Genomic DNA, 21,389 nt, shown 5'->3' with positions numbered 1-21,389 from the left:
CTCGGAAATGAAAGTAGTAGAAAAGCTACTTTCAACGGCACACACCAGCACAAACGCAGCACTAACGAATGAAACTGGTCCGGTTCCCCCTACGACTTTGTAGGTTAGCCGAGAGACATCATGACCCCAAAAAGACAAGGCGCTATATCTCGGAAACGAAAGCAGCACAGATGCTACTTTCAACGGCAAAAACCGGCACAAACGCAGCACTAACGAATGAGGGGGTTTCATCGTTTGTGCTGTTTGTAGGGAGCAACTTCACGGAGCTAAAATAGTTATTTAAGACCGCGTAAGAGAATCCTTTGAGTCTGGGAATATATCCGGTTTGTCTTATTCGATTACTGTTCAGACCTTAAATACCGGTCGAATTATTTTATTTTAAATGAATTAAGTAGACGTTCCTCATCAAGATATTGAAGAGATGGATCATGGGACGGTATACCTCTTTGAATTTAAGCATTAAAATAACTATAACAGAGGCAACATGCATTTTACGCTTTCCTGACCTTTTCAAGTAAGGAACATGTTTTTGTATAAGTGTGGTGATAGCTACTTAAATAACAAGGACACGTCTGAGATAATGTATTCCTTATTGTACACGTTTTATTGATCTTTCTGTAAAAGTACAAAAGTAAAACCACACAGCATCTCTCCTACAAAGGAACAAGTGAAGGTTTTATTCCAACATGGAATAAACCTTTACTTGTTCCTTGGCAGCCTACAGATGCTGACGCAGCTACCTACTTGAACTGTCTCTCTTACAATTCGAGCCCGTATTATTTAAAATTTTGTGCTGATTTACTGCAATTTCACATAGGACTCAGATTAACAACCCGTGGTTTCACAAACCCTGTGGAGCGCCGATCTACCAGCACTATTTCAGGTAAACTCGTCTAGGACAACTGTGAAAGTCAGTCCCTTCGGCTTTTTTTTTGTTGATTTTTTTCCTCGCATTCTGAAAATGTCTAACATGGAACTTTCAAAACAAACAAATGTACGCACGTAAGACGTAGAAATATTAAATGACCGTTTCACCCACAACAGTTTAAATTATAGTTTAGGCTTCGTCGAGCCGATTATTAAATACAAGATCTTCTCTATGCAATTAAAAAACACATTATTACAACTGAGTCTATTAGTCCTTTGTGCTCTCGGTGCTCTCAGCGCTGTGTGAGATCGGAGCCCGCCGGGGGAGGGAGCGGGCGAAACAGCAGGAGAAGCGCTCTGGAATGTGCCCATGCTACTCACACGTGACCTTGGACCGAGCGCAGAACACAAGATTACACACACTGATGAGGCGGGGGATACTGTTAAAGACACTTCAAAACTAGTACAATCTGACACTCCATTCCCTGTGACTCTACCGAGACGAAAGGAATTCGAGGGGTTCTTATTTATGCCAGCATCATTAGCTGTGGCCCATGTCTTGTAAAGGTACGTTAGGGGAGCCCAGGTGGCACCTGACTTCCCCACAGTGAGAAATGCGTCTCACCTGGAAACGGAGAAACTTGCGCCCTGCCTGGAGCCTCACTGTCGAGCTGGGAGACCGGATGAGCCAGTGGTGTACGGTTCGCAGCTGGGATATTGAATTATTATTCCGTTTTGGGATTGTATTCAGCAGCGCAAGAGGACTCGAAGGGGTGTGAAAGAATACGGGAGGACGTTGATTTTAAAAAAGAAGATTATTTTTATTTTATATTTGGAACTATGCAAAACAAGAAGTCTTATATTTAGCTACAGAATTAAGAACTAAGGTATTTGTGTTTATCTGGTGAGTTTTGAATTGATTACGTGCCAGTTTTATTGAAAAGTCCACCAGAACCGTCTAAGCACTTACTAAATGATGCTGGGTGTATTTTCCTAGGAGTCGATATTTTAAGTTGGCGCGGCGATGTGACCAGTGGTTTGTGTGGTACTTCACTATTTCCTTTTTAACTGGACTTTTCCAGTGCTTGATTCATGTGGTGATTTTTAGTACCCAAATATACTACCCTAAGTGTTTGCGTAATAGTACAAAAAATAGTGAATTTTCCTTCTCAGTGCAAAATACTAACGGAACACAATGATTTATCATCAGCGGATGTCTTCGCAGTGCTAACCCCTAGGAATCGGTGACTTCAAATATTTGATTTGCACGAAAGGGATTATTTTCCATGGCTACAATTTATAAATAATTGTTTACCGGTTTATTTTGTAAATATTTAATGTACTGAATTTAAGAAATGGCTGTTCCTATGCCAAAAGACGGACGATCACTTCAATATGGTAGCAGTCAGAAGTCGCGTTTTTCTCATAGAGAACTGGCGTTTTGAGACGTGAAGGTTAAGAAAGACCTGTCTCTTTGTGTTTTCTGTTCATATTTCCGCGTCCTTAGCTCAGGCAAGAGGAGGTAAAATTTCAATCTGAAAATCGCTCATTTGTTCGTCAAATGTGGAGTCAATTTTCCCATTATGTCAGTGCTGTTTGTTTTCAAAATCTTAAAGTGTTGCAGATACCAAGGGAAACAAGCTATCTGATTGTCTAGAAGAGTGCCTTTTTGATATTTTAGTTCGGTTTTCATATAATTTATATACAGTTATATATATATATCAGTTATATAGAAAGATCAGACTTCAAGTTTTATATTATTATGGGTTAGAAGCTGTACAGCTCGCAGGTTATAGCTATTTCTGGTGTGATGTAACCTCTACCTGTCGAATTCAAAATTGATTTGTAGATCAGGACGCCTATAGATAAAAGGTCGTTGTTGTTTTGCAAGCTTTCGTTTCAACGGAACATTTCCTCGTACTCTTTCTAAAGCTCGCCTCGGGTTACTTCTAATTTTAACATCCGCATGACAGTCCCCCGAGTCCCAGAATACATTCAATTACCTACATTAGAGCATAGACTCTCTCAGGCAGTTTTCATAAAACGAAGTCTTTTATGGTAACTTGGCTCACTATCTGGTTTTATACAAACATCAGAGTGCTTTTGTACTTTTATTTCGGCTCTAAATCATGTGATTCTTTTTTCACAAGACTGTAACGCTTGCGGTATGTGTGTTCTGCACGGAGATTGTGTCGTTTTATGTCTCAGTTTAAAAAAAAAAACATTTTTCTTACCATCTTAACCATTTCCAATTTGAGGATGGTATCGGACAAATTCGAAGCACAGAAAGGTTTGCGCTACGAAAAACGCAAGACAGATTAAAAGAATCTAGGATTAATGGAGAGAAAATAGGAAAACCACCTAGGTTATCATAGTATTCCTTGGTTGTGACACTCGCTGGATTGAACAGAAGCAAAGATAATTATCATAATCTCATAATATTTTCACCAATAATAGTGTTGGTATGAAGATAGCCTCCTTATCTTACCCATATGAACATACGAAGTTACAGTACAAACAAGATATGGCTAATCAGCTCGTCTGTCCTGCTTGTTTGGGGGTCTCATCCAGGTCATTTTGGAGAAAAACTGGAGTTTGGGCTTCAGCAGCATGGCTGGGTAGCCTGTATCACCCTCCTACATCCCTTGGGGAAAGGCGTGCCTCTTGTTTTTAGTAGAGGAGTTTTTTTGCCATATGTACAGTACATGTACCTTTGAATTCTTATTCGCCCTGATCGCTTGGGACATACAGTACGCAGTACAGCAGACAATGCCACACAACGTAGATAGTACATTACAAACAATAATAAAAACAGAACAGTAAATATGTAATAGTGAAAACAACATGGTAGACCATGCAAAAAGTGCATAATGCAGACGTGCACTGAGTCTGAGCCTTTGCAGTTAACTGTTAACGCCCTTGGTTTTAAATGCACGGCCATGTAGTTTCTACTTGCACCCTCTGATTTGTGTTGAACTATAACCCGGTTTTATGCTCTTCACCCATCTGTCCATTTTCCAACCACATCCCAGCGAGCAGTGGGCACAAGGCTGAATATGCTCTTGACAGGACACAAGTACATCGTAGGTTAGACACAGGTGCACACACTCGCACCAGGGCCGATTTTCCGAGAAGCCAGTCACCCTACCAGTATGGTTTTTGGTCTGTGGGAGGAAACCGGAGCACCCAGAGAAAAGCCCGTCATCCACTCCAGCAATTACACCCTGGGCCCTGCACTACGAAGCAACACTGGGAAGCACTGTGCCACTGTGCTGCCTGTTTATTTTTATGCCCTTGTTGCTTCAGCTCTGTAAAATGAAATACATGAGCACTGGAAGAATGTTTATTGACCTGAGGGGCAATGGAGAAATGTTCCACAGTAAACACATTGTGACAGGTCTGCATGGGGCAGAACGCAGAGCAGGCCAGTGGAAACAAAACTGCGCAGCTCAGCTGTTGAAAACGTTGTCGGTTCGGCTTCGCAATGGCGCATTTTGAAAAGGGTGCGTATTTCTGTGAGCCGTGGCATCCTTTTCCTGCTTCAAGGGGAGCCACTGAGATGAGTTGTTTACCAGACGGTATTAGTCCAGCAAACGCCTTGAGCCACCGCATTGCTTTAAGCGTAGGACAGCTCTTCTTGTGAAAATGCACGTCTTCTCTGTGGTGGGATGTATACTGACACCCTGCGGCTGTTCGCCATGTTACCAGTGTTGTTTGTTGTTGCTAAACACCATGCAGATCAGCAGGGTGACGCCTGCACTGCAGCCTCTGTGGCATGAATCCCACAGCTCTCTTAATCCTCTGACACTTTTCTCTTGCTGTGCTCTCTTTCCTACTGTCTTGCTGAGTGGTTCTGAGGAGGTCAGACAAGGAGGGGCTGTCACGAGAGAGATTTGTTTTCCCATCTAGCTTTCTTCTGAGAGGGTTCCACCCCAAAACAGGGGGATAAGCAGAGGGACACAAGCCAGGGCTATCAGGTTTCTGGCTGTTTGTAGGAGAAGGCACGGGGGGGTAGGCTAGGGCTGAGCACAGAAGCTTGCAACGTGACTCACTGGGAACCTGCCTGGCTCGGGGGCTGTTACCAAGATCCCCATGCCACACTGCTCCGCCTGCCAAACCCTTGCTTGCTGTGTGTGAACTGGGAAGAAAAGGAACAGATATTATAAGCTGCTGTTTCTGGTACAGTATGAGAGTTTCTTTTTATAAGAAAAGAGCGCATCTGTATCCTATTAAGAACAGATGAGAAGGTGTTTTTTGAACGCTGACTTTGTCAGTGGAGGGGGCGATCTATGAACTTTTAAGAACGTAGAAGGAAAGAAAAGGGAGCTTAGATTCATTCCTTCCAAGGCTGCAGGGAGAAATGTCAGCAGGACTGAAGGAACGGTGACTGTCTTGAAGCCGGTGTCAATGCGAGTACGACGCAGGTGATGATGACTGATGTGCGCTAAAAAAAGAGGAAGCTTCTTTTCGTCACCGTTATGTCCTCCTCGGTCGTTTGTTTTGAGCTAAAAATAAGGCGCCGAGCTATTTTTACTCTGTGCATGAGGATTCGGGTTATGCCTGAGAGAATCCGAGCGGCGCGGAGGAACAAAGTAAAATCGGAGAATCGTGCAGAGACGCGCCGGCGCTCGCTCGCCACTAGTGGGAGCGAAACTGACCTACTTTCTTACTTTACAGTTTTGACCTACTTCTGTTATTGTCACGTTTACCTACAATCTCCCATTCTTCGCTTTGTCTCCTGCCCAGTGCCTATTATAGAATTGTACTGAAGAATTGAAAATAGTGGTGTTTTTTTCAGAATTTAAAAGCAGGTGAAATTATAGATAAACCAAAGGTGATCCGTAGACCCTCTAATAACGAAATCTGAATTTTCAAGAAATGGTTATACCCAGGTGCAGAAATAGTCTGCTGATTCCCCCCCGTATTAAATATTAAGATCCAGCAGAATTTGTATTTGTGAATTGCTTGCTAATTACTCTATATTGACAACGCCTTTACTACTAAAAACTAATCTATATAGTTGATACCAAGGAAAAACTACTTTGAAACATGGCAAATCTCGAAATATGAATTGCCCTTGGGGTTAGAAAGGTGTAGGTGTTTGGGGAAGGGGGAAAATGGGCGGGTAAGTGTTAGGACTGACAGGGTAGCTAGCCAATCATGTGTGTCAGAGGGTTCGAGCACTTAGGCGCTCATCCAGTGGGTGATGTATTGGAGTCCCTCCTTCCCCACCCTCACTGCCCGGAGTAGGCGAACCCAGCAAACCTTCGTGTGATTGACAGATCCCCGTCCGGATTTGAACCAATAGCATTTTAATCTTGATGCCTGGGGGGCGAAGTGGAGGTTGTTGACAAATCATTGCGTTTGCACGGTTAGTGGTGTTTCTTGTTTTTCTTGGGGGTCTCGGGAGTGAAAAGCATTTTCATCTCCGCTCAGACTTTGATTCAGAAAAAGTAATTAAGGTCGGTCTCCTTTGGTGTACCCTGACAGCATATTGACGTCGGCTTTGAAAGGGGATACTTAGAATTGCATGGGGGACTCTGCCTTGCTGTTTCTCCCCACCCCGCACCGATCGTCCTTGGAATTGCAGTGGCGCTTGTCAGCATCCATTTACTAATTCGGCACTTGGCGAAGGAATGGACTCACCCAGCTGAAGAGCCATACGACGGCAGGAGGAGTCATCAACTTGCGTTTCTTCTCTCTCGTCTCTATACCTGACAGTTTTCGGTGCTATCCACGGGGTACAGGCGAAATCTCCGCCGACTGCACCCGATCTTCAGTGAGTCACGCACATTTGCGGACAAACGGTGTTTAACCTGGGTTACAAATCCAGTTGCGAGCATTTCTTTTTTTTAGCACTATGCATGCACGGTCCATGGTGCGATAACTCGACCCAGGCAGTCCCTACCCGAGTATCCTTGTTGTTTAATTTAGAATGCAGCTGTAGATTAGCTACACTTCGGAAGGGGGGTAGTGGAGAAGTAGCCATTAGTGATGAAGCGTGGGGTCAGGATCTTTGTCTCGGGGAAGGTCTTAAGCAAACCTTTTGTTATAACCCCATTTTATTCCGAGTTAAAAAGGTTATCTAGTTTCCCCTTTATTGCAGTCAGCAGTAGTACAGGCAGAAACGGGGGTCATGGCTGTGAAGTACTGCAATTTGCTTTTCTCATTAAGGGGTTAATGAGTGTTTTCGAGTCTGTGCACCTCGTTGCGATGGCGAGGGAGACTGGTCAATTTTGTTTTGCTTTTTAGTACTGTTCTCATATTTACTGAGTAAGGTATAGCATGACGCATCCTCAAACTGTAAACCGGAAAAAAATAACAGAAAATCGTAACTTGTTTTCATAGCGGGGCTCCAGCACTCGAGTGCCTCCGTATAGAACAATTCACTGCTGTCTAAAACGTGTCCGCCCTGTTTAAAAGGTTATTCGTCAATTGCTGTTACAGGTGCAGTGGTGTGATTTGGCGCTGTTGTGTGCGTGTATAATTCAGGATTAAGAGTGTGTACCTGGCGTGGCGTGTAGTTCACGGGTTTGCAGAAGAAACTAGGAGCGTCATTGTCGCGCAAATTTTCGTTTCGTCCGGTCTATCGTGCGACCAGGGGCAATGAGGAGTGACATTGATTTCTGACCTGAGCGATGTCGGTGTGCATGTTTTTTTTTTGTGTTGCAGTCCGTTATCCATGCTGTATGGATTCTGAAATCCCAGTTTGAGCACGTATTGCCTTCAGCCCTCACTCCCCACACACACAGTCTTCAGGCCCTACTGTAAGTCTCCCTAATGTGAGCCACTGACCGACCAGCACGCTTTAGGCTCTGAGTCAGCTGGCGGGGTCGGAGAACTCTAAAGCCCTTCTGATCTGCCCGTGCTGAGGTGAGCCCAGAGCTTAGTGTAGAGCAAGGGGCTTTGTCACACATTCCCGCGGCACATGGGACGCTCTCGGCCTCAAGATCGTACTCTGGATCGCCCACGCGTACGGCAGATCAGAGTCTCTCAAACGGAGGGCCGTGCCTTCCTGGCTGACACTGCTGGCCTGTTGTTTCCATCCCAGTCGAGGGTTTAGCTCCTCGCATGTCCTGAAGTTTGTTTCTCTGGGAAGAAGTAGGACTTTGGATTGCTTGGTCTTGGAATCGATGATAAAGACAAGGACGAATTCTATGAAGCATGATCCTAAATTGTTACCTGAGTGCTGTAGGAAAAATGTAAGAAAATTTTTTGGGGGGTATCTTTCAGATATGTTCCACATGTCATGTTGTATGTGGGATTTTAGTATATCTTAGTACTCAGCAGTGGTTATCATTTTTCATACAAAACTGATTACAATCAGGGATCATGCTGAACTTTAGTAACTTGCTTTGTGCCAAAGCAGCTGTTTTATGGAGTGCCAGTTTTAAAGGTTATTAATGTTTTTTATTACTATTTATCATTAATGTCAATCATTCACAGGCGCTCACTGGCTCCGCCCTCTCTCTCTCCTGTCCTGTAGCATCTGGCTGCACTGGGGTGGGGTCAAAGTGACATCATAATGACTCACAGGACCATCCACCTCTTCCGGAAGGGCCTGCGTCTCCATGACAACCCCACGCTGCTGGGGGCCCTGGAGTCCTCGGCGGTGCTGTACCCTGTGTTCATCCTGGACCGCGCATTCATGGAAGAGGCGATGGCGCGCGGCGTCCTGCGCTGGCGCTTCATCCTGCAGAGCCTGCAGGACCTGCAGCGCAGCCTGGCCGCCTTGGGCTCGCGGCTGTACGTGGTGGAGGGCCGCTACGATCAGGTTCTGCGGGAGAAGGTCCGTCAGTGGGGAATCACCCAGGTCACCTTCGACACTGAGGTGGAACCCTTTTTCACCCGCCTGGACGACGACATCCGAGCTCTGGGCCAGGAGATGGGCTTCAGTGTCCAGTCCTGTGTGGCACATACCCTCTACGATGTCCAGAGGTATGGACCTTCATATCTGGTTGATTGCTGTGCTGTAAATCAACATGCACAGCTCTAGGCCTTCGTTTCCTGAACGAGTCAGTGAGCGCCTGGATGTCGTTGGATTTTCTCCACTTCTGGTGGCTGCTTTGTTCCTTGTCCGTTACCTGGTTTCGTGGAGTTCGTACTAATGGGTTAATGAATTCACAGCCATCCATGCATTGCAACAGATCATGCATTGTAGCCCATTTAATGCTTTTTATTGCAGCCCATTTTTCTTATTCGTATGTCAGCGAGGAGCACAGCACTAGCGTTTAAATCTCATTGCGTCTTGAAGCCATTCCGTAGGCATCAGCCTTTGCTGTGGTCTTGCGGGAAAAACGGGAACTCCTGAGATGGTTGAAACTGGCGGCGCTCGCGGTGTAGGCGTTTCTGGTTTTGCGATTTTGTTCTCACTTGTTTTACTTCTGTCTAGGATCATCAAAGCGAACGGAGGGGAGGCTCCTTTGACGTACAAGAAGTTTCTGCATGTGCTCGCCCTCCTGGGAGCCCCCGAGACGCCCGCACGGAGGATCACACGCGAGGACTTTCGGTAATAATAATAATAATAATTGCTTACACTTATATAGCGCTTTTCTGGACACTCCACTCAAAGCACTTTACAGGTAATGGGGACTCCCCTCCACTACCACCAATGTGCAGCCCCACCTGGATGATGCAACGGCAGCCATAGTGTGCCAGAACACTCACCACAGGAGGTGGTGGTGGGGAGGAGAGCAGAGTAATGAAGCCAATTCATAGGTGGGGATTATTAGGAGACCATGATTGGTAAGGGCCAATGGGAAATTTGGCCAGGACGCCGGGGTTACACCCCTACTCTTTTCGAGAAACGCCCTGGGAATTTTAATGACCACAGAGAGTCAGGACCTCGGTTTTACGTCTCATTCGAAGGACGGCGCCTGTTTACAGTATAGTGTCCCCGTCACTATACTGGGGTATTAGGATCCACACAGACTGCAGGGTGAGCGCCCCCTGCTGGCCTCACTAACACCTCTTCCAGCAGCAACCTTAGTTTTTCCCAGGTCTCCCATCCAGGTACTGACCAGGCTCACACCTGCTGGGCTTCAGTGGGCTGCCCGTGGGGAGTTGTGAGTGATGTGGCTGCTGCCCTGGTAAGGCCAGGGCAGCCGGTTGCTGTCCCAGCATTTAGTCGTCGGCCTGTCAGAAGAACAGCGGTTGCAGGCAGGGCTGTTTCTGATTTAGCTGTCTGAAGTAGCGGAGGTTTGAGAAATAAATGGCCAAGGCCTCCGATGCAAGCCATATCATCCCCCTTTAATCCTTTCTAACTCTTCATTTTAGAGCAGTGGGAACACGTTTTTATGCCGTAACTCCTATTTTACGTTTAGCTTTATTAGCAAGTATCTTCCTGTTCAGAGTGAAAGGGCTTCGGGTTTTTGGTGATTTTGTTGCGGAGTGTGTTGGAAGTCAGTCATAAGCGAAACAGGAAAGTAAGAGAGTGTTTTTGTAACCTGGGAAAGAAAGCTACGAGTGAACAGATGTGGCTTTGCAAGCTGTTTATATTGGGTAAACAGCAGACGTGTGTGTGTGTGTACAGGAATTATTTTCTTGGACTGCCGCAGAGCTCCTGTGGTCGGAGACGGGGAGATCAGGAAACCCTGAAGTGTGCTGCAGAAGCACAGTCATTTAATCAAAACTGGGCACAGCGGGGGGGATCGAAGGTGGTCTGGGAAAGTCCAGCTCAGCGTCATAGCAGCAGGCTTGCTGGCACTCGCAGCTTCCTGCGAGTGCAGCCAGGGAGACCCACTTTCTCACGCAAGATCTTCAAAACCGCAAGGAGAAGGGGAAAGTGGTAAAACACCGCAGGGCATCTTTTTGCTCAGAGGCTGGATTATCAAAAGTGCGGGTTTTTTTGGGGGGGGGACTATTTTGTGGCCATCTGCATATATCGGCTCTTTATATGCCATGTGTATGTTGCCAAAACCCCCTTGGAGCTGAAAAGAAGGTCATGGAAATTGAAAACAAATGAGCAATGTGTGAACTTCACCATGTGCTATTGCTGCTCCTGAGTTTCCAGTAAGCATTTGCTTGCCTGCTGTGTATGCAAATGCTAACTGGAGCGACAGTACAACAATTCTGTACTGTCATTTGACCTGTGATTCAGTGTATTTTTATTTAGCTGATGCTGTAGTCCCAAGAGAGTTTCTTAGCATCTTTGTTAGCCTTTAACCCTTAGAAGGAAAATGAAAAGGAAATTGGTCATGTACAGTAATTTGGAAGGCGTAAATATGATTTTGCACTTCACAATGGCCTAGTTCTCAATGTTTCTAAGGGTTAGTTAGTAAAAATAACACCATGTACAAATAAAAGGTTTAAAATGCAATACCTAACATCGTTGTACAATAAGTGGTTTGGTACTAGCTCAAGTTTCTATTTTGCTGTGCACAAAATACTGCAATAAATGGCACAGCAGTCGCAGAGAGTCAGAAGGCTGAACGGTGCTGTGTGAACAGGCAGTGGAGGGAAGAGATGGTCCAGTCCTGAGCTTGGCAGGTCCACAGTGGGGATGCTGGAGGGGAGAAGTGCAGGGCGATAAGAGGGGGATATGAGGAGACAGGAGGGACTGGACATGGGTCAGATCAGGGCAATGAAGAAGCAGCAGGACCAGAAATTGGATGCATGCAGACAGGGTGTGTGTGTGTGTGTGTGTGTGTGTGTGTGTGTGTGTGTGTGTGTGTGTGTGTTCGTGTTCCAGGATTGAACTGCCCCACAGCCCCACTGTGCCTCGCTAGTGAACGTCAGAACTACAGTAACCGGTTCCTCATACTGAGAATGGTCATGCTGTCTCTTCTCCAAGCTCTAAAGTAATGCCTGACCAGCGCTGGGCTGCTTTTTTTGAGACTCTGGGTACTTATGAAAGCAGTGTGAACTCAGGATCTGACCCCACATGCCACAGCTGTGCCTGAACCGCACAGTTGGCTAACTCTTTGAGGTTGTGCTCTGAAAAGCTGTTAAGGAGGAGTAGTGGTGAACTGCAGGATAATAGGCTACCAACTACCAAACCGTCTAAATGAGCCGAATGGTCTCCTCTTGTTTGTAAAATTTGTCATGTTTGTTTTAATGTCACTGTAAGAGGCTCACTTCACACTGAGCCATCTTTGTCGTACGTAACTCTCACGGTCGTGCCAGTAAGAAATTTGTACGTACAGGGCCTGGTGCTCCTAAATTGGTGGACAATTTACCCATGGATAAGTATATTGTCAGTCCACTGGATGGCATACTTCATTTTTTGAGAGTATGACTTTGGGGAATAAAATGTAGATTGAAATGACCATAGATCCTGTCATATGCATTAGTAAATCTTTTGCCATGTGGAGAAAATTAGCGCCATGATCTGTATCTACATTGACTGTCCTGCAGAGCTGCCACACACAGTATGTAGAAAGTAGCAGCAGGTTACGTGGTCCATTCTGCTGGTATGTTCCTTGTCTGCTTATAATAATGAACATGGTGCTCTTCACACCTGCAGTGAACGGATTTCACTGTGTAAATACACTGAAAAGGGCACTTTAGTCATTGTTGTAGGTCTGTACTGCTTGTTCTGATCAAAGAGAGGATGTAGAGGATGTCTCTGAAAGAGCAGGGCTTTTATTTATTTTATTTTTGTATTGAATCTTTTTCCGAAGGGCTCCAGATCAAAGCCATCTGTGCTTCTCTCTCCCCCCCCACCGGTTGGTGCCTTACAGGCTGTTTTCTCTGCTGGGTCTGTGTCTAAGCTCTGCCTCGCAGCGCAGGTTTAAGCAGTAAGGAGGGCAGGTCTGCAGGGTGCAGCCTCAGAGCATTCCTGGATGGTAGGTGTGTGGCTCACATAAAGCATCTGTTCGATGCTGGATCAGGAACACAGGGACCTCCGTGTTTTATCAGTTCAGGTGCTTTTCTTTCCCTACCTGTGTGCTGCCCTCGATGGCTGTTCAAATGTGAAAAGCAGAACAGTTTTATATTCAAGATTAATACTTCATGCTGTTCTGCATTGTTAAGACATATTAATTTAACTTAAATTGTTTATTTTAACCAACAGGTGTGTTTAGAACTATGGTAGTATTAACTTTTTTTCCTTTTTGTACAATAGCAATTGAAGTGGATTACTGATAGGTACATTAGGATAATGTACTATAATACAACAGTCCTGGCTTGGACCCAGAAGAAAGCTTGAGAGTTAGTGACCATATTTGTTACTATTCATCAGTCAGTGCAGGACCCCCACAGAAGAAGAGAGCGAGGAGAAATACAGAGTGCCTAGCCTGGAGGATCTTGGGATAGTGGTGGAGTCCGAGGCCCTGTGGGTTGGTGGGGAGACGGAAGGTCTGCAGCGACTGGAGCAGCACATGCAAAACCAGGTACACTGGACTGACAAAGGCAGGGGCTCTTTCCCTGCCACTTAGTGGGAAAGTATACAGGGGAAAACATCTGACATTGCGGTTTTAAAAAACTGAAGGCTATCAGAAATACTTTTTAGTCTAAACATTTATTTACACTTAAATCCTCCTCAGGGCATTCTGTTTTTTGTCTTAAACTGAACTGTTTAAATACCTGGACGAGTTTCCAGTATATTTGCATGTTGTTTAAAATGAGTACCTTGTGTGTGAAATAGTCGTCCTTGTGTTAGATGCTTTTTGAGGAGTCTTCCATTTCTATCCTAAAAGTTGAATGAATTCATCATGTAGTTAACTGTACGAATCCTAAAATTTGCAGAATGGGTTGTAAAATCATTGAGGGAGAAATAAAGTTGTGTTCATTGCTATTTATTACATGATGTGTTGTCCTGGAGAGACTGATGTATACATTTTGTTGGTTTGCATGCAGTGTTGGCACAACCCGCATTGTATGCTGATGCATTGTATTATTTATGCAAACATAAAACATTGGTACTCTGCAAATGTTTTGGGAGCTAATGTAATAACTACATTGTACAACATACAATATTTGTCACCAGATGCTCTTTTATGTATATATTCCAGCAAGTAATGGTTGTGGCGAAAATGTTAGTGTCTGGAAGAGGATATAATGTCGATTTTCATACTGTCTGTTTCAGGGATGGATAGAGAATTTCACCAAACCTCGGACAATCCCGAATTCCCTGTTGCCGAGCACAACTGGGCTCAGTCCATACTTCAGCCTTGGCTGTCTGTCTGTCCGCATGTTCTACCACAGATTGTCTAATATTTATGCGCAGGTGAGGAGGAGTGCGATCCCAGGTCACTTCAGCGTGTGCAGCTGAGCACACATCACAATGATTTCCCCAGGGTCGCAAACGCTTTGTGTTCCTTCTGGAATCAGTTTAAGTGTGAAAAGTGTTAAGTGTTATGGACTCAAGAGTTAGAAATGGTTCAGGCAATTTAGAGAGAGTAACCGCTGTAGCATTCTTCGCAAATAGGTAGTCCGTTATAGTACAGTATAAATTATACGTCTTGACAAAATAGTTAGTATTCAGCAAACCTAAAGATTATCTCCCTTAAATAACTGCCTTACTGAATTTTGTATTTAGTGATAATTGCAACCTGCTTACCTTTACTACCATTAGAGCTCTGAGAATCCTTCTCTCCCTCTTGAAAGAGTTATATTATTATGGTGTATTCAAATCAAGCTTCCTGCAATAATGAATATCAGTTGTGCAAGTAAACCCAAGCCATATTGAAAAACTTTAACTCGGCGTTTTGTAATGCGTATCAAACTCACTGTCAAGTCTTTGCGTCTTTTCAATCCCTTCCAGTCCAAGAACCACTCCCTGCCGCCAGTGTCTCTGCAGGGCCAGGTTCTGTGGAGGGAGTTCTTCTACACTGTGGCTGCAGCCACCCCCAACTTCACCAGGATGGCCGGGAATCCCATCTGCCTGCAGATAGACTGGTACAAGGACCAGGAGGCCCTGGACAGATGGAAGACAGTAAGCTCAAGCATGGGCTGCTCTGATGGATCAGGGGCTCTCGGCCTGTGCCTTTCAGACTGGAGGACCTCATTTCCGTGAATTGCTTTCAATGAGGGGCCTCCACTTCAACAATTAAACTGAATTATGCAGCAAATATGGTTAGTGGGAAAGTACTGATATGCTACCTGCAGATGCCCAGATCCACTTCTGGCAAGCCCAGAAGTAGATAGCAAATCGAAATAGATCAACTTTGTGAGTGATTGCCTTTATAAACTACAAGTCCTGTAGGTGAAACATTTCTTCCTGGGGAGCCCCTGGACGTTCTCCTAGGGGTCCCCTGACCCGTGGCTGGGAAAGGCTACGAGATGTTTATGTGCTCTTTTGTGGCGAAGAGCTGATCCGGTTTGTGTCTGCGCTCCCCACAGGCCCGGACCGGTTTCCCCTGGATCGACGCCATCATGACCCAGCTCAGGCAGGAGGGCTGGATTCACCACCTGGCCCGGCACGCGGTGGCCTGCTTCCTGACCCGGGGGGACCTGTGGATCAGCTGGGAGGAGGGCATGAAGGTACTGGCTGGACTGTAGAGTGGGCATGGGGAAACCTCATTTCAGTGGTTGACCTCATATATATATATAAGTTCAGAATGAACAGTGAAATTCAACCAGAGGGCATGAGAAGATGTTGTGGAAGTGCATTTAAAAAAGAGAATAGGAGGCACTTCTTTACCCAAAGGGCTGTGGGAGTCTGAAACAAGCTACCTAGCCATGTGGTTGAAACTCGTGCCCTGGTTTCTTTCGAGAAACGACTCAATGAGATCCTTGAATTAATAAGCTACTACCATATGGACCAGATAAATTGAAGGGCTTGTAACTTTTATGTTGTTGTACTGCAGCACTGGCCAGCTTTACATTGTAGGCTGCCAGAGGTTAATTCTGGCTCTGAAGGGTTAAACTAAGTAAGCTAGACATTGTACCATAATTGCTTCAGCCCTCAAGGTTTATTAATCATACCTTATTTCTATGCTTTTCGCTATGATGGAACACAGCTGGAAGAGTAAAATACAACCTGAACTGTAGCAAAGGAGGGAAGAGGCTCACAGCGTGTGTGTGATGGTTCAATTAACTGTCTGTGGTGTATGTTGGAAGCTTTTTCTAAGGTTTACCTCTGGCATTTTATAGATTTGCTTATTTTAATAGCTTTTATAAATTATGACAATAGAAACTTAAAATAATGGATTAAATGGCAGGTAAAGTCTTACAGCAGATCGTAGCACACAATTTCAGTGTAGGTGAGATTTTAAAGAAGGTTATGGAGCAGATATGAAAAGGATGGGTTTATAAGTTTAGCTAAGTAAATTGGTGAAATTCAGCTTTGTGATAACAGATGCATCAGGCCACCATTAAGGGGTTAACCAAGCCTGTTGGACCTGCAGGGCCAGGCTGTGATGGTATACATTTTTAAATAAAGGGCCTGATTTCCTGTTTGAGGGTTGAATTCTGAAGACGTAGTTCCATCTGTCCCAGGCTTTCCTCACTGTGCTCCTGGTTGTCAGGTGTTTGAAGAGCACCTGCTGGACGCCGACTACAGTGTGAATGCAGGGAACTGGATGTGGCTCTCAGCCAGTGCCTTCTTCCACCAGTACACCCGGATCTTCTGTCCGGTCCGTTTTGGCAGGAGGACCGACCCCGAGGGGCACTATCTCAGGTGGGTCTGGAAAGGTATCAGGGATTCAGGAGAAACGGGGTTCACAGGGGGCATGCATGCACAGAGGTCACCGCTGTCCCCCAGGATCCATCCTCACAGAGCTTTAGAGCTGGTAAAAATGCACAGGCCTTTTTTGCTTCCATTTTTTTCTATGACGTATGCTGTCAGGTAATAGGGACAGCTTATTACCATTCTAATTAAGAGGTGAAATAAAAGCAAAATGAGTTACTTGAAAAATAAGGTGCATTTTATCTACTGCCTGTCCTCCTGAGTGTTCTTGTCTCCGGTGCTTGGCTGAAGTGAACGATGGTGCATCTTTAACTTTTCCTTTTCTTATAGGAAGTACTTGCCCGTGCTGAAGAACTTCCCTTCGCAGTACATCTATGAGCCCTGGACTGCCCCCCAGCAAGTGCAGCTGGAGGCTGGCTGCATCATCGGTAGGCCTGCTTTCATGGTCTCAAATGGATTTCTGGTTCGTTTGACATCTTCCTCCTGAACTGTAAAAATATACATTGAAAAGATTTGAGTGACGTGTTAGCTTTGCATACTGCATAACATGTTGCACTTGAAATCTCTAAGGTTAGCTATAACATGATCCAGAATACTGCATCCTCAAAACAGGATAGTTGAAAGTAAGGGCACAGTTAACAACACTGCCTTCTTTTGGCAAATAAAGATATAGCATCCCATTCTTTGCAAGAAACCCCAAAGTAATGAAGTATTTTGTCCAGAAGGGGAATTAAGAACATAAAGCTTACAAACCAGAGGATCTAATTTAGCTCATGTAGCCTACTGGGCTGTTAGGTGTTAATTTTAGAACTTTGAGTGAAGAAAGAATGCTGTGTGTACTCTCCTTGGCTTGATTTTTCTTTTTTTTTCTTGCTTAAGACCTAGACTGTTCTTACTTTTTCTTGCTTGAGACCTAGCAGCTCCAGGTCCTCTTAGATGGAGAGAATGTCACCAGCCTTCTCCAACCTTTAGTTAATAATAGATACACTGTAACTTTCAAGGTGTAGCTTCTCAATAAAGATGAAAGCAAGAGCCTAGTAGGCACAAAGGACTGCAGCAGAATGGGATAGTGAGATTTAAAGTTTCAAAAGGGCTTAAAAAAATGAGGTTTTCAGTCTTTTGGGGGAAAACAAATCAAACGAAGACGGCAACTCTCCCCTTGATTTGTAAGTTAGAAGTCTGCTGATAGACAGGGATCCCTGGTTGAACCCTGAACATCTTGCAGCCCGTCTGCTGTGGTGAAGACGGGTGATGGCAGGGTTTGCCTTTGAGGGAAGAGTGACCCAATGTTGGTCCTGACGCAGTGGCTTGCCTCCGATCCTCCAGGTAAGGACTATCCTCTGCCCATGGTGAACCACAGGGAGGTGAGCGAGAGCAACCTAGCGCTGATGCGAGAAGTGCGCCGCGAGCAGGAGAAAACCGCACAGCTCACCAGAGGTCAGTCGAGCTCGGGACGCATGTGGGCACCAGCGACAAGTGATGCATGGCCAGTCACCATGGCAGCACCCCCCAATGATCATTGCATTTGCTGTTGTGTTGTGCTCAGGAGGAATAATGAATATGCTCATTCCTGTCATAATATTTCCACATTAACTGCCACCCCTCTAGGACCTTATTCATATTAACAGTATTGACTGTTTGAGTGGTGTAGCTCAGTTTTAATAAACAATATAGACATGTTGAGGAGATCAGAGAAGAGCCTGTTGTTGAGGCCATACTGAAGTCAGACTCCTCCCTGCATTTCAGTCCCCAAAAGCTGTCCCCCTCTCGGTCTTTAACTACTCCAGTTAAAAATGTTATGAGGAAAGGTTAGTCATGATAATAGTTCATTTTTTACTCTTGAGTAAATGGCAGAAAAGAGGAGGGTTTTTTAGGGCAGATTGGAGGTAGGTGCAGACAGGAAATGTATATTTTTTAATAGTATTTTGAGTTGCGCTCCAACCTGATTAGGCAAACATTTGAATAAGTAAAACCAGTGGTTCGTATCAATATGCGATGTTCTGGCTGTAGTTGAGCACTTCGGGCTCTAACACTTGGCAGTAGTGTATCTGTCTTCGCACCCTTGCGCTTGGAGGCCTTTTACTTTGCGACGTCGCCACTGCCGATCCTCACTGGGCCACCTCCCTTTCAGATACGGCAGACGACCCCATGGAGGTCGGAAAGAAGCGGGCTTGCCAGAGGGAGGCGGAGACGGACCGGTCGGATGCCTTCCTGGAGAAACCGGAGAGAGCCAAGCGTTTCAGCCACGCTGAGGGAGAGGCCAAGGCCCTGGCCTGCAGCTGGCCAAGCGAGACCCTCAGGCTGCCAGCCCTGGGCAGGGAGGTCATGTGATCACAGGGCCGCCCGCCAGTCCACTGGGGGCGGGGGTCCTGTGTGCACAAGGGATGGACCCCCCCCCCCCGACTCCAGGACCTCACATGCTCGTTGAGTCATCCTGCCACTGTGAATCTTCCCATCAGGCAAGGGGGAAGGAGGACAGAAAGAGCGGAGTAGACAGTCATTATAAACTGTGCACTTCGCCCTTTTCGTAATCCAGAAGTTGAGAATCGGAAGACATAGAAATGGGTGCTCAAGCTGGAGAAGGATGTTGTAAGATGCAGGGGTGCCTGGCGCAAAGTCAGGTCACATTCTCATGTACGTGAGCATGGATTAGCTTCCCTCGAGGTCTCGTCTTCTTTGGTGTGAACCTTTTTGGTACGCACGTACATGTCTATTAATTGTATATACTGATGCACAAAAGAAATGCAACACTCAGGTTTAATGGATTCAACCAGTTATGGAATGGATCAAATATTTTACCAAAACCAATCTCAATATGGGAATAAGCGCAGGTCAGTTTTCAACATGAAATGTGAGACAATGTCAAAATGAAAAACATTTCAGAGTTGGTATAGGGTATAATCTCCCTGGAAATAGAAACAGTCCTGGTAGCATTAGTGCACGGATGTAAGCAGGCTCCGGACACACTGATGTGGGATCTTACACCTCTTCCAAGTGTAAGTTGGCAAAGGCTGGCTGGTTGCAGTAGGTGTGAAGACTACAACAGCCAGCAGAATTCTTGCCATAACCTCTGTTGTCTTCTGTCTGCTCTGTTAAGGATAAAATGGTATACAGGGGAAATAAAATACTGTACTTTCTCTTGCCACCTCAGCTGTTCTCTGGCCCACAGGAAACAAAGTACATTGTTAGCTCTAAATGTTAAACATTGAATGTCCTCCCATGCAGAGCATTTTCATGCAGGCAGTGAGGCAGTAATTCTGGCAGAGTTACAATCAAGTCCGTTCTGTCAGGCATCTGCTCTAAACGAGCAGCTTTCAATTCAAGCTTCAAGTCTGTCCTATGCACGTTCAGTTTCTCAGCTTAGAGGAAGTGCAACAGAAACTATGCAGCAGTTTTTCAAGTTTTCAGACATTCTTTATTTGCAGAACAGGTGATGTGTACCACCTGTACAGAGGTCCCTGTCCCTGTACACCAGCAGACTCAGGAAGGTGGCAACAGGATACGGACATTCACCAAGGCAAAACAAAATGCTTCCACTTACAACAGGTGTGCTGAAAAATGCCCACCTTTCAAAAAAAATGTGATCTACGCAACCAGAGTCTCCAGGCCTGGTTCTGGAGTGCCCCAATCCAGGTAGTCTCCTATGTCACCTGAGATGAAATCGATCTTTAACATATCAAAACCAAACAGGTAATCTGTTCATTTAAGAGAACACTGGTCCTTGAAGGCCAACGTTCTTAAATTTTAGTCCTAAATTTTGTTTTATTAAATCGCCTTCATAATTGACAACAATGGACTTGTTCTATATCTTCAGAAATTGGTGATTTAATAGTGACATTCAGAACCTATTGGACTGGGGGCTTTCCATGACCAGAGCTGCCATTGAGGTTGAGTGATATCCTCATGGCTGATGGCTGGAGTCTTTCTGTAAATTGGCCATTTTTTCCATATTCAGTGTTTTTGTTATTGATAAGCTTTTGTACATTCTTGAATTACACTAATAAAATATATCAATTCAATTGCCATGTTTTCCTTGGATGCTCAGAAAGGATTGCATATTACATACAATACAAGACCCATTGTCACAAATGTAGTCCATCCTGTGGAGGCAGTGTTGGTCATTGGTTCTGGCATTGGACCAGTAATGAGAAGGTTGTGGGTTCAACTCCCACCTGAGACATTGCTGTTGTAACCCTTGAGCAAGGTACTTCACCTGAAATAACAGTAAAATACCCAGCTTTATAAAGGGGTGCAAATGTTAATTGTTTTGAATAAAAATGTAAGATAAATTGATTTCCATCTGGGTTTACAAAACTAAGCTCTTGCATTTCTATAGATGTTTTCAAAATGAAGCTCATAGGTCACTAGGCTTGACAGCCATACTGCATTTAATATAGAATAAAATGTCTTGTCTGAAACCATTATCTTGACTGTGCAAAATGTAAGGAACACAATTTTGGCAAAGTTTCTCCATAAAAAAAAATAAAATTAAAAGCAAATCAAATTTCATCTAGTATAAGTTGACACTTAATGCAGTTTAGGTTTGCTAGACTGAACTTTGAACTTTAGTCCTATATGTAACCAGTACATGTACTGGTACAATGAAATTCTTACTTCTGAAAGTCTCTAGATTGTTAAAAAAGTGTAAAACACAAAGTGCAGACAATATCAAAACAAACAGTAGACAGTGTACAAGTAAACAGGTCAAATGTAAACAATGCAGACATGTAAACACTGACTGCAGATGTGCAATAAATACAATTATAATGAGGTAGATGGTGTAGGTGTGGTCCGAGGGGCGTGGCCAAATCTGTTTGCCAATCGCACTACTTGTGGGTAGAAGCTATTTAAGAATCTGGTGGTAAGTGTCTGTTTGCTCTTGTATCTTTTGCCTGAGGGCTGTGGGGTGAAGAGCTCATACTGGGTGTGGTGACTGTCCTCTGTGCTGGCC

General features: G+C 44.9%; 1 protein-coding gene across 5 annotated transcripts; it reads left to right on the top strand.

Annotated features, from left to right (window-relative positions):
- Positions 1 to 1,276: 1,276 nt before the first annotated feature.
- cry4 (cryptochrome circadian regulator 4) lies at positions 1,277 to 20,457 on the top strand. 5 transcript variants are annotated; one of them, XM_015342529.2, is made up of 11 exons: positions 1,277 to 1,434; positions 8,354 to 8,805; positions 9,260 to 9,376; positions 13,049 to 13,199; positions 13,895 to 14,035; positions 14,573 to 14,743; positions 15,151 to 15,291; positions 16,278 to 16,429; positions 16,769 to 16,866; positions 17,765 to 17,875; positions 18,570 to 20,457. In XM_015342529.2, exons 2-11 carry the CDS (start codon positions 8,393 to 8,395, stop codon positions 18,767 to 18,769), a joined length of 1,695 nt encoding a protein of 564 aa, XP_015198015.1. In that variant the 5' UTR covers positions 1,277 to 1,434; positions 8,354 to 8,392; the 3' UTR covers positions 18,770 to 20,457. The 5 variants fall into 5 exon arrangements, with proteins under 5 accessions (XP_015198015.1, XP_006628580.1, XP_015198014.1 ...); XM_006628517.3 differs by lacking the exon at positions 1,277 to 1,434 and adding an exon at positions 1,444 to 1,771; XM_015342528.2 differs by lacking the exon at positions 1,277 to 1,434 and adding an exon at positions 4,695 to 5,046.
- The last annotated feature ends 932 nt before the right edge of the window (positions 20,458 to 21,389 follow it).

The sequence above is a fragment of the Lepisosteus oculatus genome, chromosome 5 (assembly GCF_040954835.1).
Source record: "Lepisosteus oculatus isolate fLepOcu1 chromosome 5, fLepOcu1.hap2, whole genome shotgun sequence".
Lineage (NCBI taxonomy): Eukaryota > Metazoa > Chordata > Actinopteri > Semionotiformes > Lepisosteidae > Lepisosteus > Lepisosteus oculatus.
This window is presented reverse-complemented; position numbering and strand designations above follow the sequence as displayed.